Source organism: Vulpes vulpes, chromosome 3 (assembly GCF_048418805.1).
Source record: "Vulpes vulpes isolate BD-2025 chromosome 3, VulVul3, whole genome shotgun sequence".
Lineage (NCBI taxonomy): Eukaryota > Metazoa > Chordata > Mammalia > Carnivora > Canidae > Vulpes > Vulpes vulpes.
The window spans coordinates 62,442,869-62,462,675 of record NC_132782.1 but is presented as its reverse complement, the minus strand read 5'-3'; the positions used below and the strand labels follow the sequence as shown (position 1 = coordinate 62,462,675).

The window sequence follows — 19,807 nt, the reverse complement described above, 5'->3', positions numbered from 1 at the left end:
AAAATAAAGCCCAGCAAGGTCTCTGGGGAGCTATGGGGTGGGATCTGCCTTCCAGGCTTCAGATTCCAGCCTGCAGGCACTCCTTCAGCTCAGCACTGCCTGTGGCCAGATCTGCCTGGCTGATGAGGCCGCTGAGAGAGCCCCCCCACCCCCACCCCAAGGACATCCTAGCCAGGACAGTAGAGCAAGGCCAGTAGGGTTGGTGGCCCAAGAGTCCCCCCTACCCCAAGGACGTCCTGGCTAGGACGGTAGAGCAGGGCCAGGACGGTAGAGCAGGGCCAGCACGGTGGGAGGCCCAAGAATCCCCCCACCCCCACCCCAAGTATGTCCTAGCCAGGGCCTGTAGAACAGGGCCAGCTGGCAGCGTCCATCAGCATAACCTTCCAGGGGGCATTGGAGGTCGAGGAGAGGACAGTGCTTTTAAGATATGGCTATTTGTTGCTTCAAGAGCAGGAGGCTTTACCTAGAACTACTTTATTTTGAAAATTTTCCAACCTACAGAAAAGTGCAAGAATGGTGTGAGAGCATTCACACACCCCAGATGATCCTGTAAAGTGCTTTACAGCTGTCCTCTTCACTCCTTCCATCCCATGAGGCCCAGGGTTCCTGCTTCTGAGTCCTTAGGTGACTGTGACATGTTTGAAGAGTCAGGCCATGGTTTACAGAACCCCAGATCCAGTTCAGTCCTCAGGGCGGAGTGCCTGCCCCGCCCCTCCTCAGAAAGCCTGTGTCCCCAGGGCAGGCTGTAGGGCTTCTGAGCCCCGGAAGCCACCCAGCTTCCACCAGCCCTCCCCACCCAGGGGAGGGGCACAGGGAGGAGCCTGGGGGGCCAGGTGTGAACCTGGGGCAAGGGCTCCCACTGAGAGCAGGGGCCCAGAGGGTGGCAGGCAGGTCAGCCAGCCTGGGTCCATGGTGGCACCCTGGGTGGCAGTGTCTGCTGCCCCTGACTGCTGCAGCCCTTTCTGAGCCAGCACATGAGGGGCAGACCTGGTATCCTCAGAGACCACCCTGGCCCTGGGTCGTCCCCTCTGAGAGAATTCTCCCAACCCTGCCAGCCTGGAGAGTCCAGGTGCCACAGAGCACTGACCTGTCCCCTCTCGAACGTCTTTCCCCTGCTGTCCTCACATTCCACCCTGCCCGACAGCTCACCACCCTGTTTGCTCTGAAGAAGTAACTTTGGCTTTAGGTGGGGGGGGCCTCCCGTCCCCCCCAGGGCCTCTGGTTCCTTCTGTTCCCCCGCCCCTCCTGTCCTTCCTTCCCTACCACCCCACATCCACTCCTCTCCCTGCCCTCCCCCGGGGGGTGGTGGTGGGTGGTGGCACTCTCCATCCAGCAGCATCCTGGGGCATCTTCTCCCCTCCAGGGGCCAGAGCTGGCCTTTCTTTCCCTGAGGGCTGACCGCAGGCCCATGGGGGGCAGTGGGGGGTGGTGCACCTGGATGGGTGCCAGGCTCTTCCAGCCTGAAGGCGCTGACTTCCTGTGAGAAGTGGTCTTGGGCCCCCCAGGGCCGCCCTCTGCCCTGGTCCCTGGGGCAGTTGGCACCCCGGTCCCTCATGTATCCTCCTTGGTGGTTCCTGGACAGGATACTCCCAGCCCTGAGAGGTAAGCTGAAATCTTGGGCCAGGAAAGTTGGAGGATGAGCTGTAGCCTTTGAACAAGAAGGGAGAACAGTCACCACCACCCCCAACCTCCCCAGGCCCTGCGAGTGGCCTTTAGCCTCTGGATCTCAACTACTCATCTGTAAAGTGAAGGTGTGGGTCCCACGAATGGGTCCCTGTGGTCATCTGGTCCTGCTCCCAGGCCACTTAGTCTGTAAGAGGATGGCAACCCTTTTGCTCTGGTGAGGTCCCCATACCTTGAGGCAGTAACCGGGTGACTGGTGCTGACTTTGCAGAGGCTTCAGGGGCAGCTTGTACTTCCCAGCGAAGGCGCCTGTTTCCCCACTCGGACCCATCAGCACTGCATTCTGTAGTTTTGCACCCAGACTCTTTCAACAAGGCCAGCCCTTCCCTGAGAAACACACCTAGAGACCCTTCTGTATTTTGGGGAGGGGTGGCCTTTCCCCCACTTTTCTTGCTGCTGTTCCAGGAAGGCAGCTGAAGACACCTGGTGTCACCTGCACCCCTCTGCTCCACTGTCTGACACTCCTGACCCAGCCACGGACTCTGGATCTCTGTGGAAGCTGGAGAGTGAGGGTGGATGCAGTACAAGCCTCACAGCCTGCTGGCCCTGGACCAGTTCAGAGGGGGAGGCCAGGAGCCTGGGGCACAGCGCCTCTCTTTTGTCTTTAATTGAAGATGGACTTTCTGGATTTGGCTTTATATTGTTTGGGTAATATAAAAATGCAGAAAAAAGGCAGACCTGTGCAACCCCAAGGTCCAGAGGTAACCACCGACCTCTCTGCTGCCCATTCTAGGCCAATTGGAACACACTGGCAACATTTTTCAGACGTGGTTATCCTGTCACAGTGCCTTGTGACCTTATTGCCCTCCTCTATTTCTGCTTCATGGCCGTGAAACAGTAGCTGTGTGTTGGGGTGGCTCATGGCCCCTACATGCCATCACTGGTCTGGATACCAGAACTAATTCCACTTTGATGGGCATTTTGCGGTTCTCTATTTCCATATGTCCTTTGTCACTGAACACACCAGGTGCTTGAAAATACAGGCCGGTGGCATCCTGGGAGTGCCTACTGGGGTCTGGAGCCCTCCCTGGTGGGCTGGTCTTCCCGACCCTGGCTGCCCTAGCTGCTGCCCAGGAGAAGGAAAAAGGTAGAGGCTTGAATGGAAAGGGAAAGCCTGGGTTCCTCTCCGGGCCGGGACCTGTCCCAGACCCTTGGTAACTTCCTCTGGGTTATGTCCCTTGGGGACAGAGCCACCACAGCAGCCCCGACAGCCCCGCACAGCGGCCTCGGCCTCCGCACCGCACCCCATGTCCTGCTCCCTCTAGTCGGAAACCCCTGCTCTGGGTGTGCCTGAGCCAGAGGAGGGAGGGGAGACCAGATTCCCGCTTGGTGGGGGGGGGGCGGGGGGCTGCTCAGTCCTTCCAGGGACCCAGACTGCGTGCGTGGGCGGGGAGGGGAGCCTGTGCGCAGGGGCCAGCTGGGGTCACGGTGGTGGGGAGGATGCTGTGGGCAAAGGCTTGCTCCAGGTGGGGTGACAGTGCAGGAGCAGAGTCACCCCTGGCGGCGGGGGAACCCCGGGGGCGCGGCGGTCCGGAGCGCGGGCTGGGGGCGGGAGGACCCCGGGGGCGCGGGGCCCGGAGCACCGGCTGGGGGAGGGGGCTTTTGCCGGAGGCGCCCCGCCCCGCCCCGCCCCGCCCCGCCCCGCCCTCCGCGCGCAAACTTTTCCGGAGGCCGAGGGGCCTGCAGGTGAGGTCACGTGGCCGGGCGGGGGGCGGGGCGAGCCGGGCGGGGGGCGGGCCGCGCGGACCCCGCCCCTGAGCCCCAGTCCCGCGGCGCGTCGGCGGAGCGCGGGCCGGAGCGGGGCCGGAGCGGGGCCGGAGCGGGGCGCGGGGCGCGGGCCGGAGCGGGGCCGGAGCGGGGCGCGGAGCTGACGCCATGCCCACCAACTTCACCGTGGTTCCCGTGGAGGCGCGCGCGGACGGCGGCCAGGACGAGGGGCCCGAGGCGAGCGAGGGGGCCGAGGCGCCGGGCCCCCCCGAGGGCGAGCCCGACCGCCGGAGCCCGGGTGAGCGCGGCCGCACCTGCCCGCCGGACAAAGGCGGAGCCGGCTGCGCGGGCCCCGGGCGCGGGAGGAGGGGCGCGCGGACGCGGGGCGCGGGGAGGTCGGCCCCGGGAGGGCTGCGGGCCGCCCGCTCTCCGCAGCGCGCCGGGGTCCCCCGGGGGCCGTCCCCCGCCTGCAGGGCTCCTGCCGCGCCCGGGGCTCCGCCGCTCCCCCGCTCCCCCGCTCCCCGCACACGCGCCCCCCAACCGTGGGAGCACCTTGCTCCAAGTCTGGGTGGGACGCCCGAGGTAGCCATGGAGACGGGGAGAGGCCTGGGCCTCCGTGGGAACCTCCGGGCCCCCAGGTCCCGGGCGGCACCGGCTGGGCGGCCCGAGTGCCTTCCTGCTTCCTTCCTGTTGCCTTTGCTCTGCTCTTGCGCGCTGGGGCAAAGGGCCGCGGGTCCGATGAGCCCGGCCGAGCCCCCGCTGCGTGCGCCGCCGGACCGCGCACCCCGCTACCAGGGGCCATCGGCGGTGGGGTCACCGCGGGAGGGGCCGCCCCGTCCCCGTCCCCGCAGAGCCGAGCTCCGGCCGGTCCTCTTTAGCCTTTGTTTCTGGACTCCGAAGGCGCCTGGCGCTTTCACTTTCTCTTGGGGGGTCCGGCAGCCGGGCTCCCTGGGCGCCTCAGGCCGGCTCCCTGCATCCCCCAGGCTCCCTGTCGCTGTTGTGGGTTGTGCCCGTGGCTGCCCTCTAGACTTGGCCAGAGAGCAGTCGCAGCCCGGGGCTCACTCTGTGGGCTCTAGGCAGAGGCCCCCCTACCCTGTGGCTCAGGCCCCGGGGCCCCCTGCCCTGGCTGGCTGGCCAGGCACCTTCCGTGAGCACCCACCACCAGGTGCCACAGGGGGGCTGCTGTCCTGCTGACTGTGGTGCCCCCTCCCCAGGTGTCCCTTCCCACCTGAGGGGGCGGGGGCAGGCTTCAGTCCAGCTTTGGTCTGTACTGGGCCCTGGGACAGGTCCGGCCGACGCCTGGCCTGAGGGCTCAGACCAGGTGGCACATGAGGACAGTCTGTGCATCCATCCTCTCCGTGGTTCTGCGTACACTCTGGCACCATCCTCCTGGGCGAGCCGTGTCATAGCGGCCACCACAAGTGCAGCGCATTTCCAGAGGAGCCTCTGCAGCCCTCGTGTCCACTCCCTGACCACTGGCCCCTTCTGGGGCGGGCTGTGGTCCTTTCTCTCCAGGCTTGGAGTGGGTCTTGGTCTGAAGCTGGGATAATTTTTGTCCTGCCTGTTTCCTCGTCCCTCCGCCAGGACCTCTGAGCACTGCTCTCAGGCCCGTGGGAACAGAGCCAGGTGCTGCAGCTGCCAGGAGGGCTGGGCACGCGCCCATCTGGGCTGGGGGGGTCCTGAGCCCCCGCCCACCCTCACTGAGTGCTGCCCCCTCCCTCAGCCTTCGACCCCTTGCGTGGCTGCCAAGGGCTCCTCTGGAATCTTACCGCCTTGCGTGATATCTGACACGAGCTCAAGCAGACGCAGGCATGGGTTTCATGCTCACATTTTAACAAAGCCTGAGGTCTGAGCTGCACTTGTGACGCTGAGCTGAAAGAGGCAGGATAGGGTCCCCTGCTTCGTCACTGTGCTCTTGTTATTCGGGGGCTCTGCATGGGTGGTCTTTGATGTTTACCGTGAGGTTCTAGAGGTGCCACAGGCCGGGCACCATGTGGCCAGCATGACAAGGGGGCTGGGGAAGCAGCCACCCTAGGCTTGTCAGGGAAGGTCCTCTGGGAGCTGGGAAGGCCCAACTGTGCCCGGTCCTCAGAGTGAAGGGTGTACACCCCAGGAGGACCCAGCCAGTGGCGGGTCTGGCCCCGTCGCAGGATTGCTGGCACTCTGGCCGACACCCCAGGGAAGTTTCTGGCTTTCTGGGTGGGCTTCCTGGTGGCAGTGGCAATGGTGGTGAAGCAAGGTTGGGGAGGCTAATCTGGGGTGTCTTTGACTGGGCCTATCTGGAAATAGGCTTGAGACCCTAGAAGTTGAGGGGCTGCGGTCTGCTGAGAGTGAGTGGGGGGCCCACCTGACCTGGTAAATCTCAGTGGGACCATGGGGACTGCCCTTCCTTGGTGAGGGCTAGTGGAGCCGGGCCTCTCTGGGCTGTGGGAGGCCCCGCCGCCCCAGGCCTCCCCGTGGGGCTGGAGGAAGCCGAGCACTGAGCCTCGCTGCCCTTCCGCGTTGCTCCAAGCTCTACCCATGGGCCAGGCCATGGCTGGTGCTCTGGAGCCAGGAAGCTGGTGGCTTGGGTGGTGCTTGTGAGGGCCTGGGCAAGCATTAGCTCCTGCCGTGGACCCTCCCCATTCGCTGCTAGCCAGGTGGGGTGTGTTCTGGAATGGCAGGTGCGTCTCGCCAGGCATCCTGTGCCTTGTCAAGGACATTTGTTCTCTGTTTTTGTGTGATTAGAGATTGCAAATGGGAAAGATGGATTCTGTGTCCTTCTGTGTGTGTTTCGTGGTGAAAATATCTTTCAGACGAGACGTGAGGAGTAGGGATGCTTTCCTGACTTCCAAGTGTGGGGTTTTTACTGACTCCAGGGAACCTATCTGACTTAGGGCTTGAATGGAGCTCCCTCCTGGAGCGGGTAGGTGTGCAGATGAGGCATGGCCACAAGCTGTGGGCCCCACAGAGGTTGGGGGCTCAGTCCTTGGAGGGTAGACTGGGCTGGCTGCCCTGTGTCCCCGTCCCTGGTGAGAGTTCGGTTGCTCCCTCCCCACGGCTCTGACTGCAGCTTCCTTATCCCATTGGTGACTTGGCTCTGTGGCTCAACATGTTGGGTACCTGGGGGGTCTCATCCCCACCCTCTGAAGGGGACAGTGATCCAGACAGTCTTGCGAGCGTCACTTTGCCCTGCCGGGGCTTGTAGCAGGCTGGCCATCAGGCAGCGGGCAGGGCTGAGGCCATGACCCCAGACATCAGGCAACTTTTCTGTTGGTGTGTGTGGCTGCTGCCCTGGAGGAGTAGCCGAGCTGACCTGGGGTTGGGGCAGGGGTTCTGTGAACAGTGTCGTCAAGGAGTACGGCCAGGATGGCTTCGGGGTTTGATTCTACTGGGCGAGAGGACACGGGGTTTCAAGAACGGAGGGAGGTGTCAGGCTGACGCAGGGCAGCCACCTGAGCAGGAAGGACGGGCCATGCCGGCCATCCCACTGGCAGTGACTCCCAAAGCTGCACCGTTGGCCCAGCACCGTCTCCTCGGGCACAGCCAGAACTGTCCATGTGGTGTTGAGGGAGATGCCATGGCCCTCAGGTGGGGGACAGGGGGTACCACAAGTGCACTCGGTGTACCAGATTCAGTCTTCAGTGGCCAAGGAGCAAAAAGTGGAAGCACACCAAGTAGAGTGTGCGTCCGAGTGCTTTGTCACACTTCCTTCGTGTGTCTGTTGGGGTTCCCAGAACAACTTCAGGGGACAGGCCCTCTTGGATAAGTCCTGCTGCCTAGCCAGTGTGTGCATGTATGTGGTGTGCGTATGCACGTGTGTATGCACACATGGGTCTCTGGGCATGTGTGCATGGATGTGGGTGTGCGAATGCACGTTTGCATGTGTGTGCATGGGTCTGGGCACATACACGAGCATGTATGTGTGTATGCACATTTGCGTATGTGCACAGGTGTCAGCCTGTGTGTGCCTGGATATGGGTGTGTACATGTGGGTGCATGTGCATGGATGTGTGTGTGTGCCCAGATGTGTGCCTGGATGTGGGTGTGCTAATGCACGTTTGCATGTGTGCACAGATGTGAGCCTGTGTGCATGGATGTGGGTGTGTGCACGTGGGTACATGTTCACGGATGTGTGTGTGCATATGCACGTTTTTGTGTGTGCACACATGGGTCTGGGCACATGTACATGTTTGTGCACACACATGGACCTGGATGTGTGCACGCACATGGAGGCAGGCACAGGGCTTGGTGGTCACATGGTCTGGGGGCGTTTGGGTGTTCTGTCCGCGGACCCCGTCGTCCTGTGATGTGGCTGGAGGTGTGCCTCTGGGGGTGACTGTCCTCGGCCAGGCGGTGGAGGTGGTGGTGACACGTCTGTGCCTCTGGTCTGAGATCTGTTCTCGTGACCGGTATGAGGAGCCTTGTTGCTACATCGATCCAGGTCTGTATTGTTCTGAAAAGTTCCCGGACCTTCCGAGTTTGATACCTGCTGTGCTGGGGCAGCTCTGAGCTGTGGACACCAATGGTGGCGGTCACTGCTTGGGGCGAGGGGGGGTGCCCTCCATTAGTCGGCACAAGGGACGCTGGTGAGGATCTAGCTCCCGTGGCCGCCCCCCAAGGGGTCCCCCCTCTGGGGTCCTGGGTGCCGGTTACCAGCAGCTGCCGTTTGTTCTGTTGGGACTAGAAGGTGCACCACAGCTGGTCCCCCATGGCCTTGGGTGCATCAGTGAGCACAATGGTCAGTGCTCTTCTCCTAGGGCACAGGCTGTGAGGACTAGCTTGTGATTTACGGTGCACTGGGGAAGTCAGAGCACCGTGAGGTGCTGGGTGTTAGCGTGGCCTCACGGAAGGGCCATGGCTGCTAGGGATGGTGGTGCCGCCAACAAGAGTGGCCGGGAGGCAGGGCTAGGCCCCTCCAGCAGAGAGGGGCTTCGGAGCCTGTTCTGTTTTCATGTCTCTGGCTGTGTGGCTGTCCAGGCTCGGGGGCGTCCCTGAGTGCAGTCTCCCTGTGGGAAGAAGGAGTCCTGAAGGCAGGAGCTGCCCCGGCCTGGTGAACCCAGCACCCTGCAGTCGCTGTTCCTGTTCGTAGGTGGGCTATGGCTGAGAGGGAGCAGCTGACCCACAGATAGCTCCCTCCTCACTTGGCGCTCTCCGGTGACCTGGGCACGTGGTTTCTGTGGTGTCCCCATGTGGCGTGCTGGACTAGCAGGGGTTAGACTGAGGGTGGTGGGGACCAGCAGCCTGCCCCCGAATGCAGCCCCCTGTGGGGTGAGTCTGGCCCCAGACAGGCGCGATGAGTCAGGGTTTGAAGCCACGGGACACTGAGATGGCCCAGGGGAATTCCGTGGAAGGGCCAGGCAGGGGTGGGGCCTGGCTGCCCACTGCAGGGGTGGTGGCTGGAGGAGCGTCTGGTGTGTGGGCTGTGCTCAGCTGAGCTCTCCTGCCTGTTAGCAGGGACGAGTGGGCTCTGGAGCAGCTGTGCTGTGTATCCTGGGACACCTTCACGCGCCTCTGTGCGGGGCCGATCTGTGAGGCCTGGTGGGCCGTGGAACCCCCTCTCCCTGTTGTGGCCAGTGCCTCCGTGGGGCCAGAGCACTGTTGGTGTTCTGGGCACTGTCAGAAAGTGGGAGATCCCTACCCACCCTGGTCCCGGGTCTGGGAGCCACGTGGCATGGCCCCCGCCTCCTTCAGCAGTAGAGGCTCAAGCGAATTTCAGGGTATTTCTTTGAAGTAAACAGCCTCAAATGTGTCCTACTTAGAAGTGTGTGGCGGGCTTGCCGTCTTCCTCTGGGGGCTGTGGACAGACTCCTTGGGGTGCGTTGTGGAGAGGGGTGCAGAGGTGTGCCTGAGTACAGAGCTGGGCAGGGCTGCGGCCACGCAGGAGGGAGCTGGGGAGGCGGCTGGTTCGGGGGCCTTCATTGGCTGCAGGTCAGTGTCCCACGAGGTGGCCAGGGGGTCCGAGGTTTCTGCAGCAGGTTGGACCCTGTGGGAGACGGTCCTCCCGGGTTGGCTCAGGCTCCTGCATCAGGGGACGCGTGACCTTGGGCCAGGGACACCTTCCCAGGGCTGCTGTCCTTGGGGGCCATTGGCAGGGAAGGACTTGGGACGTTTGGCCCGTGTTCAGGTGCTGCTTGTGTGCTGCCGGCCTGTCTGGGGTCTCCTGCTGTCACCCGCCTGGGGGTGTGAACTTTGTGAGTGTCAGCTGCTGTGGACGCATGTCCAGAGGGCAAAGTTTGATGTTAGGTATTAACTCCCGCTCACGGGAGCACCCGGGGCTGGGTGCTCGTCATTTGAGCGGGCTTTGCTCACGCACTGCTCCTCGTGGTCGTAGGGGTCGCCTACATTTGTCTTGGAGCCACAGAGGAGCTAGGCAGGGCAGGGCAGGTGTCTTCGAGCAGCTGGGTGGGGCAGTGAGAGGAAGACCCCTCTGCCATGGGGTTGGGGAACCTTTGATGAGAACCCACAGGGGCTGTTTCCTGGGTCATGAGACTTTGGGCCTGGGCCTGTCCAGGCTCTGACGGGCAGCCACCTGCGGGCACCCACTGGGGACGAGCCCGTGGGGGCCTGGGCACCCTTCTGGGGGACTGAGGGCAGTGCTCTTTGCACAGACAGCAGAGCACAGAGGGTTAATATTTTCCCTTTAAGAGAAAGAGGGAAGTTCCCTCTTCACAGTAGAGGTCTGGTTTGTGCAGATAAGTCTGGCGGCTTCAGCAGGACCAGGACTGCCGCAGACAAAGTGAGGTTCCCCAGCTTTGCACCCCAGCTCGTGTCCATGGCTGCCAGCATCATGTGGGTCCTAGAACCTCCTGCCCAGAGTCCCGGTGAGCAGGCCTCAGCCAGGTAGCCCCTGGTCCTGGGGGGGGACAGGACGGGCAGGCCCCAGCCAGGCGGCCCCTGGTCCTGGGGGTAGACAGGGCGGGCAGGCCCCAGCCGGGTGGCCCCTGGTCCCGGGGGTGGACAGGGCGGGCAGGCCCCAACCAGGCGGCCCCTGGTCCTGTGGGGGGACAGGGCCGGCAAGCCCCAGCCGGGTGGCCCCTGGTCCTGGGGGTAGACAGGGCGGGCAGGCCCCAGCCAGGAGGCCCCTGGTCCTGTGGGGGGACAGGGCAGGCAAGCCCCAGCCGGGCAGCCCCTGGTCCTGTGGGGGGACAGGGCGGGTAGGCCCCAGCCAGGCGGCCCCTGGTCCTGTGGGGGGACAGGGCGGGCAGGCCCCAGCCAGGCGGCCCCTGGTCCTGGGGTGGACAGTGCTGGCCTGCAAGGCTGTGTCCCTGGTGGAGCCCTGGCCTGGGTCTCCTGCTGCCGCGGTTCTGAAACCTTGCTGCCTTGGGCTTGTTTCCTTTTCTGTTCCTGGGGTGGCTTCCTGGGGGAGGAGGTGGAGGTGCAGTCCTGGCACCTGTGTGGTCTGGGGTGGGCCACCAACAGGGAAGTGGGTTGGAGTGCCTGTGACCCCGTGTGTGGCTCACGGCCCGTGTCCCCAGGGAGGGGAGAGGAGGAGAGTGCACAGTCACCTCCCTGTTTGCCTCTTACGGTTGCTTTCGATTCCGCACCGGGAGCTGCCCAGGGCTGCTTGCACCACGCTGGGAGCGGAGGCCGTGTCCGTCGGTGGCCGTGGCCAGGCCGCCCTCAAGACAGGACATCCCACGTGCGCTGGCAGCACCCAGCCCCCTCCTGAGTGTGTCTGCTCCCTGAATGCGCCGGCCTGTGCTCCCCTGGGTGCTGACTGTGTCCCTGTCCAGGAGGTGGCCTGTCCCCGCGGTGGCCGTGACCTCTCTGCTCCATCTGGCGGCAGTGCCCGTGGGTCGGCTGGTTCCCAGGGAGGCAAGACAGTCACTGGGGAGGGATCAAGTGGGGCCGAAATCAGAGGAGGAAGAGCAGGGCGGTGTTGGGTTTCCTGCTCCTTCTGCCGCAGGGTCTTGGTCGCCGCCAGACGGGAGCCTGTGTGAGTAACAGGAGCCGCCCCAGGAGGCGGGAGAGGGCCTGGTGCCCCCGGCCGATTCTCGCCACCGCCTCCTTGGGGCTAACAGCAGGTCCTCATGTGGGAGAAGTCACGGGAGAGGTCGTGGGAGAGGTCAGACCAGAGTCAGCACACGGTGGAGGGCCCGCTGGGGAGTGGGGGTCCCCTGTGTCCCACGCCGGGGGCACGCCCATTAGCCGGAGAGCCTGGTGAGGCCTTCAGAGCTGCGGTCCCCAGAGATGCCCCGTGTGCTCGAGCGTGAGCTTGCAAGCCTGCATCTGCCGGCACGCGTGTGCGTGTGTGTGTCCTGTGTGAATGCGCTTGCATGTTTCTGGCTTGCTGGGATCTTCTGGGTGCTCCTGCTGGTTTGCCAACATTCTGTGTGGCTGCCGCTCAGCAGCTGTGCATCCCCTGGGACGTCCCCTGTCCTCTGGATGCATCAGAGTTAAAGACGACGTGCTGTGTGTGGCGTCTCCGTCTGGTCTTGGGGACCCAGCAGCATAGCGAGCTGCCGTGGCGGCCTCGCTTGGGCTGGAAGGTGGCTGTGTTCCTCCAGTGTCCGGAGCCTCCCTGAGTCCTTCTTCCGAAGGCCCCGTGGTATTTCCCAAGGGAACCTCCCCTCTGGAGCCCTGGGCGAGTGGGAGACGGTGGGGAGCTTCGTGAGTTGTGCCTGGTCCGTGGGGCAGTGCTGGGATGCACCTGGGCCCTGCCGCTGTCTGACCGCGAGGCTGCTCGTGGGGTCTGCGGGTTTCAGGTCACACCTGGTGTCATGTGTGCGGGGTCAGGATGTGGTGGGAGTGGGCTGTGCCCTTGAGGGGAGGCCTTGGAGCAGTGAGCTGACCTGTGTGCCTCCCTGGTGCTGGGCTCCGGGAGGTGCCGTGCACACGTGGGTGTCATTTCCCTGTGGGAGGACGCGGCATTCGGGCAAGTCACATGTCCATCCCGCATCAGGGACCCCAGAGCTGAGCAGAAGCGCAACACAGCCTTAAATGAAGGGCTTTGTGCTGGGTGAGCGTGCCGGGTGTGGGGGAAGGGGACCAGGTCACATGCTGACCTGAGACCATGTGGGACTCAGGAAAATGGGACACTGGCATCCGTCCCTTCTCCGTGGCACCAGAGGTGACCCCATGGTCCTGGGGGCAGGAAGGGCGTCCACCTTCCTGTCAGCCTGAGGCCCTCTTCTGCTTCCTTGCGGGCGGCCAAGGTCCCGAGACATCCTCCCTTCCGCTTGCCGGGAGACCCAGCCAGGGAGGGCCTGTCCATCCTCCCCGAAGGGCATGCTTTGCAGTGTGCGCCGCCTGCGGCGTGGGGGCCAGGAGGGTCCTCGTCCTTCTGATACGTCCTCTGATTTTGACAACAGTATTTCTGTTTGAGCCAAAAATTTGTTGTGAAAATTACCGGGCCTTTGCCCTCAAGCACGAACATGGGACTCCTCCTCTGCCCAGGAGGGGTCTCTCTGGCCTGGGTTCCAGCCGTGGTCCTGGATGTGACGCAGGGGGGCGGGGGCAGGGTCGGGGTCATGCGTCTACAGTCAGGGTCCTGGAACAGAGAAATGCTTCGTTCCAGCCATAACTGCTTCAGAGGCCTGGCCGCTGGAGACATGGCTGTATGAGGCTGCTCTGGGGTCTGGCCACTGGGTGCACTGGGGGGTCACTGGGAGACCCTCCATTCTGCCAGAGGCTCCTGCAGCCCTCATGTGACCCGTGTCTGCTGTGCGGACCTGGGGAGCAGGGAGGGGGCAGCTGCTGGACCCCCAAGGTCTGTGCCCCATCTTCTGTTCCCTAGCCCTGCTTCGAGAGCCATTCTGAGAGAGATACAGGTAAAATCCCGGTTACAGACCAGAAGTGGAAGGTGTGGGGAGTGATATCTGGCACTGTCAGGAGGAGGTGATCATGGGGGGCGATGGGCAGATGGACACTGTACCCTGAGAGGCTGCCCAGCAGGAACAAGGGCTCTGAGTGGGCTTCGGCCTCCCTGAGCCCCCTCGCCCCGGGGCGTGGCTGCCTGGCTGCAGAGGACAAAGATGCACCACATGCTGGAGTCTGGGGAGGAACCCAATTCAGTCTTGGGAGATGGGGTGCAGTCTGCCGGGATGACCTCACCCCAGGTCAGTCTAACCCTCGCTGACCTCGGGGAGGCCGGAAATGGGCATTGGAACCAATGGAGGGCGCAGGAGGGAGACATGGCCTGAGGGGCGTGGGGGGCCGCACGGGCTGCGGAGAAGCTCTGGGCCCCAGCGGGGTCAGTGACACGTGAGCCTGGAGAGGTGTCAGGCGGAGTCCCTGCCTGTATGCGCACCCAGCGCTGGTGGAGGCAGCGTGGCTTTCATAGAACATGTCCAATGTTCTGCGATGAGGTGACATGGTGCTGAACTGTGGCCTCCCCTGAAGCAGCCCTCATGGGGACGGGGACGCCAGTGCTGGCCAGGGCCTGGCTCCCTGTGCCCGCCTGTGCCCTCTAGATCCTTCTTAGAACCTTGGTTCTGGACCAGCAGCCGCCACCTGTGCACTGTGTTCCTGGGAGAGCCCGCCCCTGCTCTCGGGGTCACAGGCCTGGACTGGGCCTGCTCACTCGTGGCGTGCTGCTGGACCTTCCCGTAGAACCTGGGGTCAGCTGGTGTGCATGGTCACTAAGGTCCCTTCAGGGCGTGGAGAGGAGTGACTCGTGAAGCACTGGTTTGCACAGATGTCCCCTGGCTGGGGCCTTAAACAGGCCGATCCCGCCTGCTGTGAGGTGAGGTGGAGGCAGAGACAGTGGCTGAGGCTGGGAACAGGTGAGCTGATGAAGGACGGCCACTTCTGCTTTGCGGCCTCCCGGAGATCTCAGGAAACAGCTGTGTGTTGAGGACCTGCTGCCGGGCTCTGCAAGCTGCGGCCTGCCTGCATTTGTAAATAAAGTTTTATTGGCATGTGACCCTGCTGTTTGGCTTGTTCGCACGTTGTCTTTGGTGCACTGAGCACTTGTGACAGCCGTGTGGCCTGTACTGAGGAGGCTCGCTGGACCCGTGGTCTAGAACCTTCCTCCACTTGCTGTCTGTTCTTCAGCAGCATGCCTGAAGGATGGCAGGAGGTATGTGGAATGCCATGGAAATCGTCCGTGGCTGTTTTCCTGGGGTGGTTTTCAGGAGAAATGCCTTGAGGCAGGAATGCCGTGGGGTGTCCCGTCACTGTCTCGGTGCCCACGTGACCCCAGGCGGCTCTGGCCCCAGACACTTCCCGCCTGGACTGACCATGTGGGGACCCGGATAACCCTCTGCCTGTCACCCAGCAGCTTCAGGGTCTCGCGGAATTCCCCGGGCTGACTGCACGTGGTGGTTACGAATGGTAATCTGACGCGCGTGCCCGGGCATTCGTGAGCGGCGCCTGCCTGTCTGTGTCTTCCAGGCCTCGATTCTTAAATTTTCTCTTTGTGGTTTCTTTGAGATAAAGATTACTTCTTTAATATTGAGTGAGCTTGACGTCTGGCACAGTTCTGGACTCATGGAGCCCCCACGTGCGCTGGTCTGTGCCATGCTCCCCGTGGGTGTCCCAGCGGATGGATGGCCCCCCTGGCCTGCACCCCGAGTCCCACCCAGTGGTGCCTCTTTGGTTCCAGGCATCCACACTGCATCTGGCTTCTCGGCCTGTGGTGGTTTCTCAGGCCTTTGTTTTTAGTGGTGTCGTGGCTCAGGAGGCTGGTGTCTTTGGGGCCGTGGGGGCCATGTGCTGCTGGGGAGCTTCAGCGTGTAGTTGGGGAGGGGCAGCCGGGTCACAGAAAAGCCGGTCTGGCGTGGAGGCTCCTCCCAGCGTACAGCTCAGGGCCCCCCTGCACACAAGCCCCGCCGTCCCAGTGCCACCTGCCACAAGGACATGCACCTTCCTGGCATGGTCCTGGGGGGCTCCCCACCTTACTCTGTTTTATACAGGGAAGGTCCCCTGTGCTGCGAGCCTCTTCCCTGCGTGGGGTTCCCATAGCTCCACCACACCCGTCCTGTGTCCCCCTCACCCCTGTGTGTGGTCAGGCTCGTGGGGAGCAGCCCCGCAGAGCCAGGCGTGTTTGTCCCCCCAGGTCCCCCCTCACAGCTTCAGGTTTGGTCCTGGGACTAGCTTCCTCCCTCCAGACTTGGGCTGTGTGGGATGCTGACTGTGCTTTACTCTGGCTTCAGGGCGCTCATCTGTGCTGTGACCTCACATTTCGAAGCTCAGATTGTTCTGGAGGTAGCCATCGCTGGCGGTCTGTTGTCCTGACGCGTGTGCCGGGTCGTCCTCAGAGGACCTGCAGTGTGTGGGTGGAGGTGGAGAGCCCACCACCCTGGCCACCTGCCCCCGTCATGGGAGCGCAGTCGCATGATGGCTCGGGTGCATGCTGTGCGCCCACAGACGTGCGTGCCAGTTTTAGAAGCGCTCACCCGCGTGTCTGGAAGGGGACCCTCTGCCAGCACTTCCGGTTTCCTTAGTTTTCTGAGGTCTTGAGCGCAGGATTCAGTCTGTGCTCGGGGTGCTTGGGCTGCTTGTGTGATCCCCGCTTGGGGTGATTGTGGCGTCCGCTGGCAGTGTGGTCATTTGTTTTGTCCGTCCTCCTCGTTGCAGGCTCTGAGCGTGGGAAACACGGGGGTGGTTTCAGAAGCCAAGCAAGGAGGCGCTCCCCTGACCAGAGCGTGGGGTGAGGCCTGGAGGAAGCCGAGGGCACAGACTGGGCCTGGCGAGTGGCAGGTTGTGGAGGTGGGGGGGGCCTCGGGCAGCGACCCCAAGGGGCCGGGTGGCCTCGGGCTGTGTGCAGTTCAGGAGCAGGTGAGCCTGGATTGCAGGGACTGCTCGGCTGACTGGGTGGGGATGGGGTTCTCTACTGCACCCAGCACGCGGCCCACTGTCGCCCCCCCCGTTGTCACCTTGAGCTGCCACGGCGACTGACTGGGGGCCCTCCACCCCCACCCCGAGTGTCCGGCAGGATGGTGACCCTTCTGTCTTAGGGATTCTGTCAGAAAGGCGGACCAGCAGGACCCGGCATGAGTTCTCACCTAGCACCTGGTGCCCTGGGGTCTGAGGAAGCTGGTTTTGGAGACTTTCCCTCCTTGCCAGGTGGCGTTGGTCATAAGTCAGAACACCAGGTCCCCTGAGCACAATGCCGGTGGCTAGGGGGCCTCCTGTGAGCAGGTGCCCACGTCCGCATCCCTGCAGCAGGCCAGGCCTTCCCTGCTGTGGCCTCTGATGGTGGACGTCCAGATAGGAGCTGCCCTCGGTGGTGGGGACACGAGGCAGTGCAGCCCCCAGGCTCCTGGCCCCACCTGTCCCCAATCAGTGGCTCCTGTACCTGGGGTGGCATCATGTCACCGTTTCTGATGAAATGCCCCCTCCCCCCGGGGCTTGTGACCTTTCCTCCATTGGGACTTGGAACCTGTGACCTGGTGCCACGTCTCAGGGTCTGGGAGCCGGAGCCCACAGACTGAACTAGGATCTGAGCGCCCTGCTCCTCCATAGCCTGGCGGCCTCGAGGGCCAGTTCTCACCTCTTTGGCGGGGCTTCAGGGCCACCTCAGGCACTGTGCTTGCCCGGGGACTGCTGGGTCCCTGAGCTGAAGGTCGCTGGGGAGACCTGTGATCCACTGGGATTTGGTGAGCTGGAAACTCAGGCCGAGGCTTTTCTGTGTGGCCCTAGCATGAGCACGGTTTCCCGTAGGAACGGTTCCAGCCAGGCTGTTGCAGGGGCCATCCAGCATGTGTCCCCAGGAGTTCTGGTGAAGCACCGTGGGACCCCAGGGGGCGGCTTTGGACGTGAAGCTCCTGAATGGGAGGCTACACCTGTGGGTCCTGCAGATAGTGCTGGCCCTGCCCTGATCCCAGCACCTGGGGGAGGCCACATGCCCTGTCCCTTCCTACCCCCTACTCCACCTGGGACGCAGTGGCCCCACGGTCACCTGTTCCTCACCCTTTGTGTTTGTACCTCTTGTTTTATATCTGGGGAAAGTGAGGTGGGTGGTGGGCTGCTCAGGCACAAACGGCTGGCTCAGCAGCCAGGGCTGCGACCCCGAGGTGTGTTGCTGGTGGGGGCCCCAGGCACAGGGTAATGTCCCCAGGTGAAACGCATGTCTGCATCCTTGGAGCCCGGTGGCCTCCTTGGGGCCCCCAGCCTGCTCAGCGGTCCCCAAGGCCCTGGGGTCACGTGGGCCTGCAGTGGCACCTGCCCTGTTCTGGCCGCTTGTACAACTGACCTGAGCGGTTTGCCCTGCAGGAGATGGGAACCCGCGAGAAAACAGCCCGTTCATCAACCACTCGGAAATGGAGCAGGAGAGCTTCTGTGAAGGAAAGAACATGGCGCTCTTTGAGGTGACGCACGCTCCTGCCCTCTGACGGGATGCATGGGGGCCAGGGCTGTAACTTGGACACAACACAGGGCCACAGCCCCGAGACCTCGTGGTCTCCCGAGGAACAGGGTCGGGTGGAGGGCTGCCACCCAACTGGCTGCCACACACAGGGGGAGCCTCATTGGCCGCCACCTTCTCAGGAGGGGCCATCAGGGAACCCTGGACCTTGCTCTGTGTGGCCATGGGCCCCAACCTGGGCTCCTGACCCCTGACCTGGGAACACTGTGCACATGTCCAGGGTGACATGGCCTCGGATCTGGGGCTGGAACCAACAGGGAGCCTGTGCTGGGCACTGGTCCAGCAGTGTGTGTGTGGGGGGGGATCGGGTAATGAACCCAGTGTTGGCCCCGCACAGGAGGAGATGGACAGCAACCCCATGGTGTCCTCACTGCTCAACAAGCTGGCCAACTACACCAACCTGAGCCAGGGCGTCGTAGAGCATGAGGAACATGAGGAGGACGGCAAGAGGCGTGAGGTCAAGGTGCGCCCCCCCTGCCCTCCAACCTGTGACCCCCAGAAGCCCCTTCTCTATATGTGGTGTAGCCTGCTGTCCTGCGGGAGTCTGTCGTTGGGCCAGTGAGCCAGCAGAGCTGCCTCTCTGGCCCTCAACCTCCCAGAACCTTACCCTCCCTGGCCCTCAGCTTCCTGGCCCCTCAGCCTTCCGGCCCCTTGACCTCCTGGCCTGTGTCTGCAGCTTTTCTCCACTCTTAGGAAGTATTTCCAGAGCAAACCTTCCCCAGGTGTGTGTGTTTTCTTACTCACCTGCATCTGAGACGTTTTTCAGGGGGAAGGGCCATCTCGGAAACTGAGGTACACCACCTGACTCTGGTGCCTCGCCAGCTGTGGGTCAGGATGGGCTGGGACCCCGGTGTTGTGTGCCCTCTGTGGTGGCTCTGGAGCCCCCCAGCAGGCTCCTGGCCTCGGTGCCACCAACCTGCCTGCGGTCCTGAGCCCTGGTGGCCTCGGGGATCACAGAGGACACCCCAGAGGTGGCACCACTGGGCTCACATGGCTGCAGGTCACATGTGAACTTTCTGCAGTGGGTTCAGGCACTTGCCTTGCGGTGCCTCTTATGCACTTAGGGAGCCCCTGTCTATCGTCCTCCTGTGTCCCTGAGTGCCTAGGCCTCTGCAGCCCGGAGCTGCCGTCCACAGAACAGGGCCTGGGCTTGTCCTGCCTCCCACTGGCCTGGTGTTGCCATGGCTGCCCTCATGGCACCCTTCCCGCTCTCTGGCAGCGACGTGGTCTGGATTCCCTCCCAGCATCCACCTTGCTCCTGGGCGGTGGGGTCCTAAGGATTTCTCCCAAAGCCTCCCTTCCAGGGATGCCTGGCTTCCCCCAGGCCTCCAGGGCCATGGCTTCCCTTCCTTGTCCGAGTGTCCCCAGGGCTCCTGGGAGGGTGGTGGGTCTGGGCGCCTACAGGTGCTGGTTCCGCCTCCCTAGAACCGCCGTGCTCTCTTTCAGAGCCCACGCATGGGCACGTTCATTGGCGTCTACCTGCCCTGCCTCCAGAACATCCTTGGTGTGATTCTCTTCCTGCGCCTGACGTGGATCGTGGGGGCGGCTGGCGTCCTGGAGTCCTTCCTCATTGTGTTCATGTGCTGTACCTGTGTGAGTGACCCAGGGCCCCTTCCAGGGCTGGCAGGTGTAGAGTGGGCCAGCGATCGGCCAGGGGGTCTTGGGTCCTACATCTGTGGAAGTACACTGGGGTGTGCGTCCAGGTGGCCGGGCTTGTGGGGGCGCTGTCTCCACTCGAGCAGGTCCTGCATATTCATGAGATCCCTTCCAGTTTGGAAGCACCTGGGGTCCCTGTTTGCAGGAAGGGCTCACTTCTGTGACTTGTTTGGTTCTAGACCCTGCCCCCCACACCTGCCTGGCCCCAGGCAGTAAGTGCATGGGGCTGTTGTCCCCTTGCTCACGGGTCTGCTGTGGCCTCCACGCTCCCGGGCACCTGCTCCACAGCATCAGGCTCTCCTGCCTTGCTCTCACTGTGGGACTGGCTCCTCTGAGCCCCCAGGCCTCCCCTGGAACTTCCTAGCTGTCCAGGGACTGTCCTGTGCTCCTCGTGGCTCCGCAGGCTGCAGCATGGTCATCTCAGCTACGTCCCCTCCTTCCTGCTGTGACGTTTCTTTCACTTGAGAGATC

At 63.3% G+C, this 19,807-nt stretch overlaps 1 protein-coding gene across 4 annotated transcripts in view; it reads left to right on the top strand.

The window, feature by feature from the left end:
* Positions 1-19,807, top strand: part of SLC12A7 (solute carrier family 12 member 7) — a 65,742-nt gene that overhangs the window by 25,113 nt on the left and 20,822 nt on the right. Inside the window, exons 1-4 of one of the 4 annotated variants that reach the window (XM_072752663.1) lie at positions 3,464-3,688; positions 17,530-17,624; positions 18,018-18,143; positions 19,127-19,273. In XM_072752663.1, the coding sequence (XP_072608764.1) occupies positions 3,559-3,688; positions 17,530-17,624; positions 18,018-18,143; positions 19,127-19,273 (498 nt within the window). In that variant the 5' untranslated portion in view covers positions 3,464-3,558. Of the gene's footprint in view, positions 1-3,463; positions 3,689-9,633; positions 10,213-17,529; positions 17,625-18,017; positions 18,144-19,126; positions 19,274-19,807 lie in introns of those variants that run through there. The other 3 variants (XM_026019148.2, XM_072752664.1, XM_072752662.1) reach the window with 3 other exon arrangements.